Here is a 13,457-nt window from a genome sequence, read left to right as displayed (position 1 = left end):
TACCAGTTGCCTCTGCAGAGAGGTCTGGGTTGTCTGGTCCAGCTTCACCAGTAGGTTCACTGGCTTTGGCAGGGCCTCCACTCTGGAAGCCCTCAGTGGCCACATCCTCCAGGCCTTTACCCTCCTCCTCAGCAGGGAGCTGGGCATCCACTCCAACTTCTAGCACTCGGATAGTCTCGTGGCCTGACATCACGATGACCTGCAAGCAGAGGACAGGGGACGCTGCTGGAGGGAGTGGCCGATATAGCCCCAGGGGCCAGAGCTCTGGGTATGGTTGAAGGAGAGAGAAGAGGGAACTTTGGGAGATGCAGACTCAGACGTCATGTTCAGAGGACTGTGTGCTCTGTGAGAAGTCCAGAGCCTGGCACAGCCTGCAGCTTCCTGATTCCAGGGAAGGAGCTATTAGAAGAAAGCAGGCCCTGGTGATGGGGAGGAGGGCCCAACACGAGCTAGAAAAAAGTGCCACAGGGCCAAACCACTTGGGGATATTTCTATTTGCTCCCTTTCCTGGACTCAGTTCAGAGAGTGGTAAATGGCCCATCCCATAATCTAGCAAGGATGTCCTCTTGGTTGCTAGGATCCTGGAGTGTAGCCATGAGGGTCCCTGACACAGTATCTACAGCTTACGTTGGGCCAGGAAGCAAATCCCTCTCTACTTCCCTTGAAACCATGTGGAAATTTCCAAAGATTAAGAAGTAGAAAATGCATTCTCCAGAATGCTGAGTAACTCTTTAAAGCTCTCATGATCCTTTATTTCCAAAACTCTGGGATAAAGGGCCAGGATTTCCCAGCAAGCTCACTTCCTGAAACAAGGGTCAGGAATCTTGAATGAAGATTTAGCCCCTCCTTCCCCACCCATCCCCCCTTGGACTGCAGCTTTGTGTCTCAGACCTGTAAGCCTGCACCCCAGTCATGCCATCTGCCATAGGCATGCTCAGACCTCAGGGGGCTCCTCCGTGCATAAGTGAGGCAGGCAGTCTCTGAGCCTCCCCCAGTGCTTGGTCTTTCCTTGCTAAAATGTCCAGCACTTGGCTCCTACCCCCAGACTGAAATGCTTCCAGATGGGCAATTCAAGGATTACAGACAAACTCTATACATTAAAAAACTTTGTGTCAGGCCTCCCCTACACTTGGCCCATGCCTGAAGCCACTCCCACACATGCTACTTAAGCCTGCAAATTGGATCCAGCCAGATTCTGCTGGAAAAAGTGACAATGTGACCTTAACGGCAGTAAGAGTGAAACAAACAAAAGCAGTTCCTTTTCTGACTCAGACTTGACCTATAGGAGACTTCACTCCAATTACATGTTAAGAAACTTCAATCTTTTTTCTCCTTTTTAAAAATTATATAAGTAATAAATGGTCACTGCAGAAAAATTAGAAAATATATATAAGCAAGAAGAAAAAATAAAGAGTAAGTTACCTGATGTTCACACCTTGCCCCATGTAAACTTATATATTCAAGCATTTTAATTTCATTTTTTAAAGTCACATTTAAATTCATGCATTTCACTTTTTAAAGTCACAGCTTAAATCCCCAAACTCAGCTGCTGAGAAATCCTCGCTGGCAACTACAACTGATGGACAGGTGAAGGGGTCATGAGTCTTGGTATGAAATAGACAGTAGGGGGTGCTGTGGAATCTGCCTCCCTTTCCCACACAACTAGGCCCATCAAGGATGTGACACCTTCGTCCCCACCCCTGCCTCCTCCAGCCCCAGAAGATACCTGTTCATTTACAGTCAGAGATGCATCTGGCCCGGCTCCAGGATCCATGGTCACTCGTCAGGGTAGGGTGGGGGCGGGCCCACACTTACAGCATCCTGTGGAGTGGGATGGGATGGGAAAACCAAAGACTAATGTGACAAAGTAATACAATTCCCAGACCATCGAAAAAAGTCAGAAATAGAGCAATTGTAGAAGGAGGGAAAAGCTAGGTTCTCCAAAAAGTATATGTAGAAGTAAAGGAAACCGGATTCTAAGAAATTAAAACTAAAATGTCTCACTTCTTACAGCATCCTGGGAGAGTCTACAGGCAGGAAGAATAAGGAACATATGTGGTTGGGGTGATGAGAAGAAAGAGAGGCCCAGGCATCTGTCCCTGGGGGCTCCCAGTCCAATGGGAGAGAGCACACCCCACAGAACCCAAGGTGAATCTGACCCAGACACTCAGAAAATCAGATGCAGCTACGGAGCACTTTGGGTATCAGAGTTCTTCTCAGAGAAGTCTGGGCAGACTTCCTGGAAGAGATAGTAAAGATGGGAATGAATTAAAACAGTGGTCTCAAACTTAAATATGCATGAGCATCACCTGGAGGAGCACTTACTAAAAATGCAGACCTTCAGATTGCCGCCATCCCCAACTACCAGAGGTTCTGGCTCAGCAGTGGGTCCCACAGAATCAGCTCCCAGGTGATTCTGTGGCAGTGGACTACAGTGGCCTGTAACACAGAATGCTGATCAACATCCTAAATGGTTCAGCATCCTGTCACAAGCAGTGAGGACAGGTGGTCTGGCTGGAGCTGCAACCAGAGTCATAAGACATAAGTAATAAAGGGGGCAAATAAGTTTAGACACTTGTATAGGAAAGAAGGCAACCAACATTTATTTTAAATGACTACTAGCTGAAAGGTTGGCAGTTCGAAGCCTCAGGAGACAGGCCTGGCGATCTGTTTCTGAAAGGTCACGGCCTTGAAAACCCTATGAGCAGTTCTGGTGTGCCCACATGGAGTTGCCATGAGTCAGAATCAACTTGACAGCGACTAACAACAACTATCTGCTAACCATTCATGTATTTATATATATATATATATTTTTTATGTGTGTGTTACGGGTTGAATAGTGTCTCCTCGAAAAACATACTTTGAAGTCCTAACCCCTGGAATCTCCGAATGTAACCTTATTTGGGAATTGGATTGTTGCAGGTGTAATTAGTAAGGTTAAGATGAGGTCATTAAGGTGGGCCCTAATCTCTTTATGACTAAAACCAAAACAAAACCCGTTGACATCGAGTCAGTTCTGACTCATAGAGACCCTATAGGACAGGGTAGAACCGCCCCATAGAGTTTCCAAAGAGCATCTGGTGGATTCAAACTGCCGACCTTTTGGTTAGCAGCCATAGCACTTAACCACTATACCACCAGAGTTTTCTTCTTTATGACTAGTGTCCTTAGAATAAGAGAAGAGACACAGGGACAGACAGAAAGAAAACAGCCACGTGAAGACAGAGGCAGACTGGAATTATGCTGTCACAAGCCACGGAATACCTGGGACTACCAGGAGCTAGAAGAAACACGCAAGGGTCATCCCCTAGAGCCTTCAGAGTGAGCACGACCCTGCTGACACCTTGATTTTCAATTTCAAGCTTTTCGGTCTGTGAGAGAATAAATTTTTGTTTTTTTAAACCACCCAGTTTGTGGTACTTTGTTACAGCAGCCCTAGGAAATGAATACAGTGCTTGAGTGGGGAAACCAACCCTAATGCAGTGTTTGTGTGGGGAAACCAACCCTAATACAGTGCATGTGTGGGGGAAACCAATCCTAATACAGTGTTGGGGGCGGGGGTAACCAACTCTAATACAGCGTATCTGTGGGGGAAAAATCCAACCTTAACACAGTGTGTGTGGGGAACCACCCTAATACAGTGTGTGTATGGGGAAACCAACCCTAATACAGTGCAGGGGCGGGGCAGGAAACAAACCCTTACACAGTGCATGTGTGGAGAGGAAACCAACCCTAATACAGTGCGTGTGTGTTGAGGAAACCAGCCCTAATACAGTGCGTGTGTGGGGGAAAACCAGCCCTATCACAGTGTGAGAGTGGAGAGGGGGAGGAGTGCTTTATTACCGCCATGTTACTGATGAGGAAATTAAGCTCAAAGAGATGTTCTGAACTCCTCACCTTTCTCTTCCTCCTCCTCTACTCTTTTTTTCTTCTTTTTTAAAATGAGGTTACAGTCATATAACATAAAATTCGCCATTTAAAAAGTGTTCAATACAGTGACATTTACGAAATTCACAAGGTTGTGCAATCATCACCCCACACCAATTAAGCAGTTACTTCCCATTCTTTCTTATCCTCAGTCCTGGGCAGCCACCAACCTGTTTTCTGTCTCTGCAGATTTCCCCATTCTGGACATTTCATAGACATAGACTCACACAATATGTGGCCTTTTGTGTCTGGCTTTCCCTTAGCATAATGTTTTCAAGGTTCATCCACGTCGTAGCACGTAGCAGTACTTCATTCCTTTTTATGGCTGAATACTATTCCATCATATCAGTCAGTATACGTTTTGTTTATCCACTCATCAACTGATGGACATTTGGGTTGCTTCCACCTTTTGACTATTGTGAATTGTGCTGCTATGAACGTTCATGTACAAGTTTTTGTTTGAACACCTGTTTTCAGGGTATATACGTGAGTCACTGTTGAGGTTTTAGTATCTTCACCCCTTGGCAGAATGTCCCCTGGTCAACCAGGCAAAAAGAATCATGAGGTTCCTTCCCTCTCCTTTCTCCCTGATCTGCTAGAGTGGGGCTGAGGCAGCAGGCAAGCAATATAAGACATCTAGCAATTTGAAAGAAGAGGAAATGAGTCCTTCACTTTTCAAGTAGAAAAACGGGTACAGGAAGGGCAGGAAAATTCACTGGAAGACCAGGGGGGCATTTGCCTACCCCAGGGGGGTTCTAGCTGCATTCCTGGGTGAAGTTCTCCCCCAAAAATTTTGTACATGGGAGCCTTCTATGAGTTTTGCAATTTGACGATTTACCACCACTTCTGGGTGGGAACTGGGATGAGCCATGAAAGTCGTTACATGTAGAAGCCAATTCGCGAGTCATTTGGAAGCAAATTCAAATAAGAGACAGAAACAAAGCTGAAAGGAAGCTGTACGAGGTGGATTTGGGTCCATTATAATTCAATCTATACATTTCATGAGGAGAAGAATTTTCCAACTCCAAAGAAGGCCTAAAGGCAGCAGTAGCCAGTCTTGTGGGGCAAGGGGGACTTAAAGCCTACACATACTCTTGTTGTGGCCTGTGGTTCCTTGTTGCCAACCATGGTCACTCACAGGAAATGGCTAAGAAGAGATAAGCGTCCACTTTGTGGTTGTGTTCTTAGGGGGATTGGCAGATAAGGCCTGTATGATTCTGAAATTCTTTCCATCCTTGAAATTCAATGAGTTGATGGATATCCCCCCAGGTCCTCAGTATCCAGACCTTTGCATCAATGGCAAGACCAGTCCTGCATCAGAGCCTCTGGCCATACTCAGGCCCACCCTAACCCACCAACCAGGCTCTAGGTAGAACACAGGCAAAGGCCTTGCTCAGCCCAGACCCAGACCTCGCTTATCTCTTAGTCTTACCTATAGAAGGCTCGTATCAGAGACATATAGGTGATATAAACACCTCTCATAAACAGACAAGGGCCCCTGGTGGCACAATGGTTAAACACTCAGCTGCTAATCAAAAGATTGACGGTTCGAACCCTTCAGCTGCTCTGAGGGACAAAACACCTGGCGATCTGCTCCCATAAAGATTTACAGTGTAGGAAACCCTAGGAAGCAGTTCTACTCTGTCCTATAGGGTTGCTATGAATGGGAATCGACACAGCAGCACACAACAACAAGAAGCAGACACTCAGCATTTTGATTTTCAGCTACGTCCTATGTGTTCCCCTTGCTTGGAATCTGGGCAGTCTTTCCCCTGGATCTGTTCCCATCCCCTTGCCAAGAACTTCCCACATTTTCTCAAGCCTCAGGCTGCAGCTTGGTCTTGTTGACTAGACAGCCATCTTTCGTTTGCTTTTTGACCATTTCCCCAATGTCTAGGTTAAATAGCACATCTGGGTGGTCTCCCTTGAGCCCAAGATACCATGCAGTGTCCACAGCCTTATGGTTGGTGAGGAGAGACAACCAGCCATCTGTTTTAAGAGAAGGGGATCCTGGCCCATGCCAGCAGTAGAACTCCAATGTACAAACAGATCACAGCAAGGCTGCTACGGTTAAAACTGGAACAGGAGTCAGAGCCCACCCTGAGCCTTTTCCTTTGCCCTCTTTCTTCAGCGAATAGAGTTTGAAAACCATCTGAATCAAGACTGGCAAGGCACCCTGGTTAGCTAACAGATGGCCAATTGATTGATTCCTTGCTTTTCTGTGCCACCATCTAAATACCCACACAACCTCAGAGGGAGAATGTACTGTGGGCGCTGAGGCATCTGCCCACACTCTGAGAAGCCAGAGAGGCCCAGGACCATCCAGAACTTTTGGTGGAGGGGGCTGAGCTAGAGGACCTAGTTCTACCTCTCATTCTCCTCTGGGAGCTGCTTTGGGCTTAAAAGCAACTTTCCAAGACACCCAGGAGGAACACTGAAAAATTCCATCCAAATAGGAACTCCCTAGATCCCTGAGATCCTGCTAGAAGAAATCCTAAAATGCCTACTCCTTTGTTTATTCACAGTTCTTACTATGGGGGATGGAGTTCCTGGGTGGTACAAACGGGTAACGTGCGTGGCTGCTAACCAAAAAATTGGAGGTTTGAGTCCACCCAGAAGTGCCTCAGAAGAAAGGTCTGGCAATCTACATCTGAAAAATCAGTCATTGAAAACCCTACGCAGCACAGTCCTACTCTAACATGGGGTCATCATAAGTCAGAATCGACTCTATGGCAACTGGTTACTGTTAATAGTCACTATGGGAATATAGTGAAGAGAAAATACATTCCCACCCTCGTCAAGAGGCCTACAGTCTAATACGGGGAGTCAAGGAAGTAAAAAGAGAACTACAACAAAGTATGACTCAGCGCCTTGGTGGATGACTGCAGGGAGGTAGAGGATCTACAGGAGGGGCATCTAATGCAGTTTTGCTTCCAGGGTGGTGTGTGTTCCAGACCCGAAATTGTATGTAAGAAGAACCTCATCCTACGTAGAAGAGAATGAAACTTGTTCCGTGGGGTGCAGACTTTTAACTTAGACCTATTTCTGTGGTTTTAATTATTCCCCTAGCACTCAATGTGGTTTGCAAGGTGTAAAATGCCTTCTCAGTACGGTACCTTTTTGTTATGGAGGATTCTCTGTGTGAATTTCACAGACTCCAAGGATGGCTAGTCAAACGGAAATTAGTTTTATCATATTCAATTGAAAGAAAGTCACATTTGTATGGGAAGTTACCCCTTCAAATGTTCATCGATATAACTTTTCCAAGAAGGTTATTTGTTGATATAAGCATCTGTAGCTCTTACCACTTACCTGCTATAGAACTGCAACTCAGAATGGCCACAAAGTCAGGAAGCTGGAGACTGGTATAGACTGGTAGCTGGGCCTGAGCTGAATGGGGCGGCCAATCCACTCTACATTTCTGCTCTCAGTGGTCTCAACCAGTCTGATGACTACCCTGGAACTTGGACCTTAACCCAGAACTTCAGACTCATACATCTAATTGCCTACCGATTGCCCATACCTCATACTCAGCATTTTCAAAAACAAACTCCTGATTTCCACCCCAAGCCTGCTCTACCAGCATGTGCCTTCCCCATCTCAGCAAATGGCAGCTTCACCCTTCCACAGTTGCTCAGGGCAACAACCTTATCATCATGCTTGCCTTCTCTCCTACATCTCACATTTACTCCTTCAGCAAATCCTGTTGGCTCTACCTTCCAATAGGCCCAGAGTCCCCCACTTCTTATCACTACCACCCTGGTCCAGCAGCAACAATACCTGGTGTGAAGGAACACCACATCCCCTCCCATCACCCCTCTAAAGTCACCAGGCTCCAGTCAGGCCCCCTCTTTGGAACTGCCATTGCTTGGTGGATTTTCCCCATGTCTTGCCACCCCTCTGCACTTCTGGCCCCAGGACAGAGATTTCCCTTCCCAGCTGCTGAAGGATAATCTTTAGTTTATTGGGACACAGGCCCTTTACACGTAGTATTCGGGTTAGAGCACAGACTCTAGAGAGAGACTGTGTTCATAATCTCAGCTTTGATATTTATTAGCTGTGGGACTTTGGGCAAATGATTTAGCTTCTGCATCTGTTTCCTCTGAAAAATGGGAATTTTCCTCATAAAAATGGGAATAATAATAGTATCTACTGTAGGGCTTTTGTGAGGATTGGATGAATGAATGAATGCATATAAAGAGCTTAGATCAAAGCCTGGCACGTAGTAACACCCAGAAAGTGGTAGCTATTGTAATTATTTACATATATGATTTCATTTCAATTCAGTGTAGCAGTAAAGAATCCAGGTTCACCTCTCAATTTCACCATTAGCCGTGAAGCCTTGGACAAGGTCTAACCTCTCTATGCCTCAGTTTTCATATTTGAAATGTTGTTGTTAGCTGACATTGAGTTGGCCCCGACTCACATGGAGACCCCCATGCACAATGGGTTTGGACCACTGTGGGTTTTCATTGGCTGACTTTTCAGAAGTAGCTCGCCAGGCCCTTCTTCCTAGTCCTTCTTAGTCTGAAAGCTCTGCTGAAGCCTATTCAGCATCATAGCAACACACAACACCAGAGCAACACACATGCCGCCACTAACAGGTGGCTATGCATGTGGTGCATCGGCCAGGAAAGAGCCCAGGTCTCCCACGTGGAAGGCAAGAATTCTACCACTGAACCACCACTGTCCCATATTGGAAATAGGGATAGTATTACAGTTAATTGCATAGGGTGCAAAAAATGTGATCTGTTACCCGTTGCTGTCGAGTCAGTTCTGACTCATAGTGACCCTATAGGACAGAGTAGAATTGCCTATAGGGTTTCCAAGGTTGTAAATCTCTACCGAAGCAGGCTGCCACATCTTTCTCCTGTGGAGCAGCCGGTGGGTTCAAACCGCCAACTTTTTGGTTAGCAGCTAGGCACTTAATCACCGTGCCATCAAGGCTCCTTAAATGTTAACTACTTTTATTATTATTCAGTTCTGACAACAGTGCCATGAGGTCATAGAATTCAAACCAAAAAACCTGTTGCCACGGAGTTGATTCCCACACATAGCAACACTATAGGACAGAGTAGAACTAACTGCCCCATAGGGTTTCCAAGGAGTGGCTGGTGGATCTGAACTACGGCCTTTCGGCTAGCAGCTGTAGCTCACTGTAGCTCTTGACTACTGTGCCACCAGGGCTCCTCAAAGAGTTTGGTGGTTAAGAAAACAAATACCGAAACTTGACCAGCAGTGGGTGGGCAAGTTACTTTACCTCTCTGTTTCTCACAGATAAATCATAATAAGAGAACTTACCTCAGAGCTGCTGTACAAAACACTAAGAATAATGCCATCAGCCTCATTTTTATAGATGCAAACGTTGAGGATCAAAGAGAGATTGGCTTAACTGGCTATCAATGTACAGGCTTCAGAGGAAAACTTAGATTCAAATCCCAGCTTGCCCAAGTGATTGCTGTGTGATCTTGGGCAACTCATTTAACCTCTCTGAACCTTAAATTCCTTATCTTTTTTTTTCCTGGCTGGATATCCCTCCCCCCTACTTTCCATACCATTTTTTAATTTTTCTTATGTTTTAAGTGAAAGTATACAAATCAAATCAGTCTCTCATACAAAAATTTATACACACCTTGCTATATACTCCTAGTTGCTCTCTCCCTAATCAGACAGCCCACTCCTTCCCTCCACTCTCTTCGTGTCCATTCCACCAGCTTCTGACCCTCTCATCTCCTCTTCAGATAAGAGATGCTTCCTTATCTTTAAAATGGTGATTAAACAGGCAAGCCTTTTGGGGCTGTTATAATGATGACATAAGATCATGTAAGTGAAATGCTTAGGATACTGCTTATTAGGATTCCCATTTTTATCTACAGAGAAATGGAGATAGCGAGAAATCTGGCGATTTGCCTAAGGGCATGTGGAGAATCAGAGGCAGAGCCAAGCTTCAGGCCCATTCCACGTGCCCCAGACACCCTGACTTCCTGCCACCACACCAAGCCTCCTCTCAGGAAACAGGAGGAAGCTAATGGGGTCTGGACTGGCTCCCAAGGCGCTCAGCTCTGCTTCAGACCTTGAAGACTGTGGACTCAAGGCAGAGATAAATGGCTCGCCAACTGTAGGTAGACCAGCTAGGCACACACATGGGCTGGAAGAAAGAGAAAGGGCTGGAGAAGTGGCAAAAAGATAGGAAAGTAGGGAACAACTTTATTTCTCCTTTTCCAATTTACCATTTCCAATCTTAGACATATATAGTCAAATAGCAAGGACTAGTTTAATAAGATTAGTTTCCTCTCCTGCCCACTATTCACTTGTGACCAGACCTGATTCATCCCAAGAAAGGGGAGGGAGGGGCACATGAAATAAAAATAATAAAAAAAAAAAAGATATGTTCCCCATTAGACTATATAGCTCCAAGAAGGCAGGGAACATGTCTGCTTATCACCACTTCCCGGTGCCTACCATAATGCCTGGTACATAACAGGCGGTCAGTAAATATGGGCTGAAAACATAAATTAAGAGAGCAGGCCATATCACAGCCACAGCACTTAGCATCCTCGTATTTCCTACCTTCTCCCTTAAAACACATATCCTATTTCATACCTTTTTGCCCCCATTCCAAGGACTGGGGCTACTTAAAAATGATTTCAAAGAAGTGCTAGTGAGTTCTAGAGGACCTAACCACACTTAAATCATATGCAGGTCCAGCTCCTCATTCCTAAGCCTTCCCTCCCTTGGCCAGTTTCTTCCAGGTCTCACTCCCTCAGCTGCCTCACTGGCCCTCATTCTGACCCAGAAAGAGCATGGGACTTAAAGGCATTAGAGCCAGGTTGAGTACTGCCTCTACCACCAGTAACCCTTTGAGCCTCAGTTTCCTTATCTGTAAAATGGGACTAAATTATAGTACCCAACTAATGGGTTAGTGTACGGATAAAATTAATAAAATTTATGTAAAGCACTTAGAACAAAGCACACATTATTATTATTCTATTATTTTAAAGTGAAATAATGCATACATATAAAATGTTTTAAATTGTAAAGCATTCATTTCATAGTGAGTAAACCTTGGGAAGGGAAGAATATGACTTATCCCAGGCTCATTTATAACACAGAGAGCCTTAGAAGAGCAAATTCACTCTGGTTTATTTTTTCTTAATTGCCAGGTACCTCAGGGAAAAGAAGAAATAATAGCCCATCACTCATACACACACATACACATTATCATTATTTGATATTATCTTGTTTGTTTTCGTATTTACTACTGGCCTGCTCCTCCCCTCCATGGAATGAGAACTCCATGAAAGGTTCAGAGCATGACATGGCGGGCATTTTTGTTTAACCAATGAATGAACTGAATGCATGAAGTTCTGCAGCAGATAGGCAAAGAAGTACCAGGTCCCAGAAACATGACCCAGAACAGCAGGACTTCGATCAAAACAGAATATATGGAATTATTCCTCAGAAGGCCTCTGAGGATCAACGTTGTCTGCCTTACATTACCAAGACAAGGGCAGAAGGGATACGTGTATAATACTATGTATATGACAATTAAAGACCAGCCCTCTACTTTTGGAACGAGGAATAAGGACGAGCAGTTGAGGCTAAAATCTTTGCAAAGAGCTTCTTTTTTTTTTTTTTTTGCCCAGGAAGGCCTCTCGAATTTTTTTATTTTTCCCTGCCCAGCAGTGGAAGCTATCCTATGAAGGCTACTCTATGAAGGTTTTAGGCTTCAAATCACAGCTGAGTGGAGGATTCCCACGCCAAAGTGGAGGTTAGAAGGCACCCTGGGGCTCCGTTTGCCTTGCCAGGTGAGAATGCCTAGGAAGCGCAGGGCCCATTATTATGATTATTTATTAATAATAATATTGTTATTAAATATTTATGACGTGCTCATGCTCTGCTTGATGGTGACCCTCCCACCACTCCCCCACGCTTCCAGCAACACCAGGGTCCCTAACCCCGAGTCCCACCAGCCAGGCTTATGTTCGTACGGGAGAATTGTGACAGGTCGCCCTGGCCGCCTCGCTTGGCCCTAATCGCCCAGAACTCAGGCGCCCGGGTTCTCCAGCGGGGCGAGAACCCACTCCTCGTCGCCACCGGGTCTGTGTATGGAGAGTCCCCTGTGGTTCGTACCCCACCTGGGCTCCTGCGGAAGCAACGGGGAGGGGCCAGGCTCAGGCTCCCCACGGGGTCCACCTGGTGGTCGCCCCTCCCCTCCTACGATCCGGGCGCGGCCCCCGGGGGCTCCGGTCTGGGATGGGCGACCGAGCGCTGCGCCACTCCCGGAGCTCCCGGACGTCCCGGCCCAGCATCCCGCCGCTTCGGCCCCGAGGCTTTTTTTTTTTTCTTCTCTTTATCATAAATATATAAATTATGCTAATTACGGGCATTGCATATTAACCAAACCCGAAACCTCTCCTGCCCGGCCCCCTCCCCCTCCGTGCAAACCCCTCCCCGCCCCGGACCCCGCTACTTACCGGAGCCCGAACCCGAGCCGCCTTCGCCCCGGGCGCCCGGCAGCTACCGATTAGAGATTCATCTCACAGCCCGGGCTAGGGGGCCGGGGGCCGGGGCGGCCGCGCCCGCAGACAAAGAAGCCAGTGCGGCTTGGCTCGGCTCGGCTCGGCCCGGCAGCCGGTCGAGACCCGTCGCCGCCCCCGGGCCCCCAGCCCGGGCTGGGCAGCGCCGAAGGGGACTCCGAGGGCTAAGCAGGGCGAGGTGGGGGTGGGGCGGCCGGGGAGAGGGAAGGGAAAGCTGGGTGGGGGGGCGGTCAGGTATATATTTTTCTTCCTGGCCCCCGTCTTCGGCCCCCCCTTTTTCCCGCCCCCCCTTTTTTCCCTCCTTCTGCTACTTGGATTTTTTTAGCTGCTGCGTCATGAGCATAATTTATGCAAAAAGCTTTGCCGCATGCTGCACCGCCCGCGCCCGCCACCGGGGGCGGCGGGCTGGGCGGGCTGTCGCGGAAGGGAGGGAATCTGGGGAGCTCGGAGGAGATGTGAAGACAGGGAGGGAACCCTCAGCCTCTGGCCAAGCTGGGGGGCCCCAGAGGGAGGCTTCCTCTGGGGACAGGAAGGGAGAGTCGGTGGGGCTCGTTGTCTATCCCCCTCCGAGGTGCACCTGAGTGCGTTCTATTTAGGAAGGTGGAAGAGGGAGAGCAGAAACACCGGCGTCCAGCCTGGGGACTCTGTGCCACTTTCCCTTCAGCTTGGGGCGGTGACGATCGTGCCTCCCAAACGCCGCCTTTCCTGTCTAGGTTGAAAGTGAAGTTCATGTCCCTTTCCAAGCCCTAGGCCGGGATCCCACTGTCAGAAGGAAGGGAGCGAGCCCTCAGACATGGCTCAGCCAGCGTGGAACCTCCGGAGCTGCGGTGCCCCAGCTCTATCCCAGAGAGGGTACCAAGGCCAGAGGGTCCCTCTACCTGGTCCTGAATGTTTCCTTCACTCCAAGCCCCCAGCAGCTGTTGTAGGCTGTTTAAAGACAGCTTCTCTGCCTTCTGGTCCAAGTAGGCAAGGAAATGTAAAAGGACAGTT

At 47.4% G+C, this 13,457-nt stretch overlaps 1 protein-coding gene across 8 annotated transcripts in view; it reads right to left on the bottom strand.

Moving 5' to 3' along the window:
- Positions 1 to 13,100, bottom strand: part of POU6F1 (POU class 6 homeobox 1) — a 41,988-nt gene extending 28,888 nt beyond the window's left edge. Inside the window, exons 1-3 of one of the 8 annotated variants that reach the window (XM_064284224.1) lie at positions 12,405 to 13,100; positions 1,727 to 3,371; positions 4 to 199 (exon numbers count right to left, since the gene is read on the bottom strand). In XM_064284224.1, the coding sequence (XP_064140294.1) occupies positions 4 to 199; positions 1,727 to 1,774 (244 nt within the window). In that variant the 5' untranslated portion in view covers positions 1,775 to 3,371; positions 12,405 to 13,100. Of the gene's footprint in view, positions 1 to 3; positions 200 to 1,726; positions 12,351 to 12,404 lie in introns of those variants that run through there. The other 7 variants (XM_023556404.2, XM_023556412.2, XM_023556407.2 and 4 more) reach the window with 7 other exon arrangements.
- Positions 13,101 to 13,457: the final 357 nt, after the last annotated feature.

Source organism: Loxodonta africana, chromosome 4 (genome assembly GCF_030014295.1).
Source record: "Loxodonta africana isolate mLoxAfr1 chromosome 4, mLoxAfr1.hap2, whole genome shotgun sequence".
Lineage (NCBI taxonomy): Eukaryota > Metazoa > Chordata > Mammalia > Proboscidea > Elephantidae > Loxodonta > Loxodonta africana.
The sequence above is the reverse complement of the archived record's forward strand: the minus strand, read 5'-3'. Positions and strand labels throughout refer to the sequence as shown.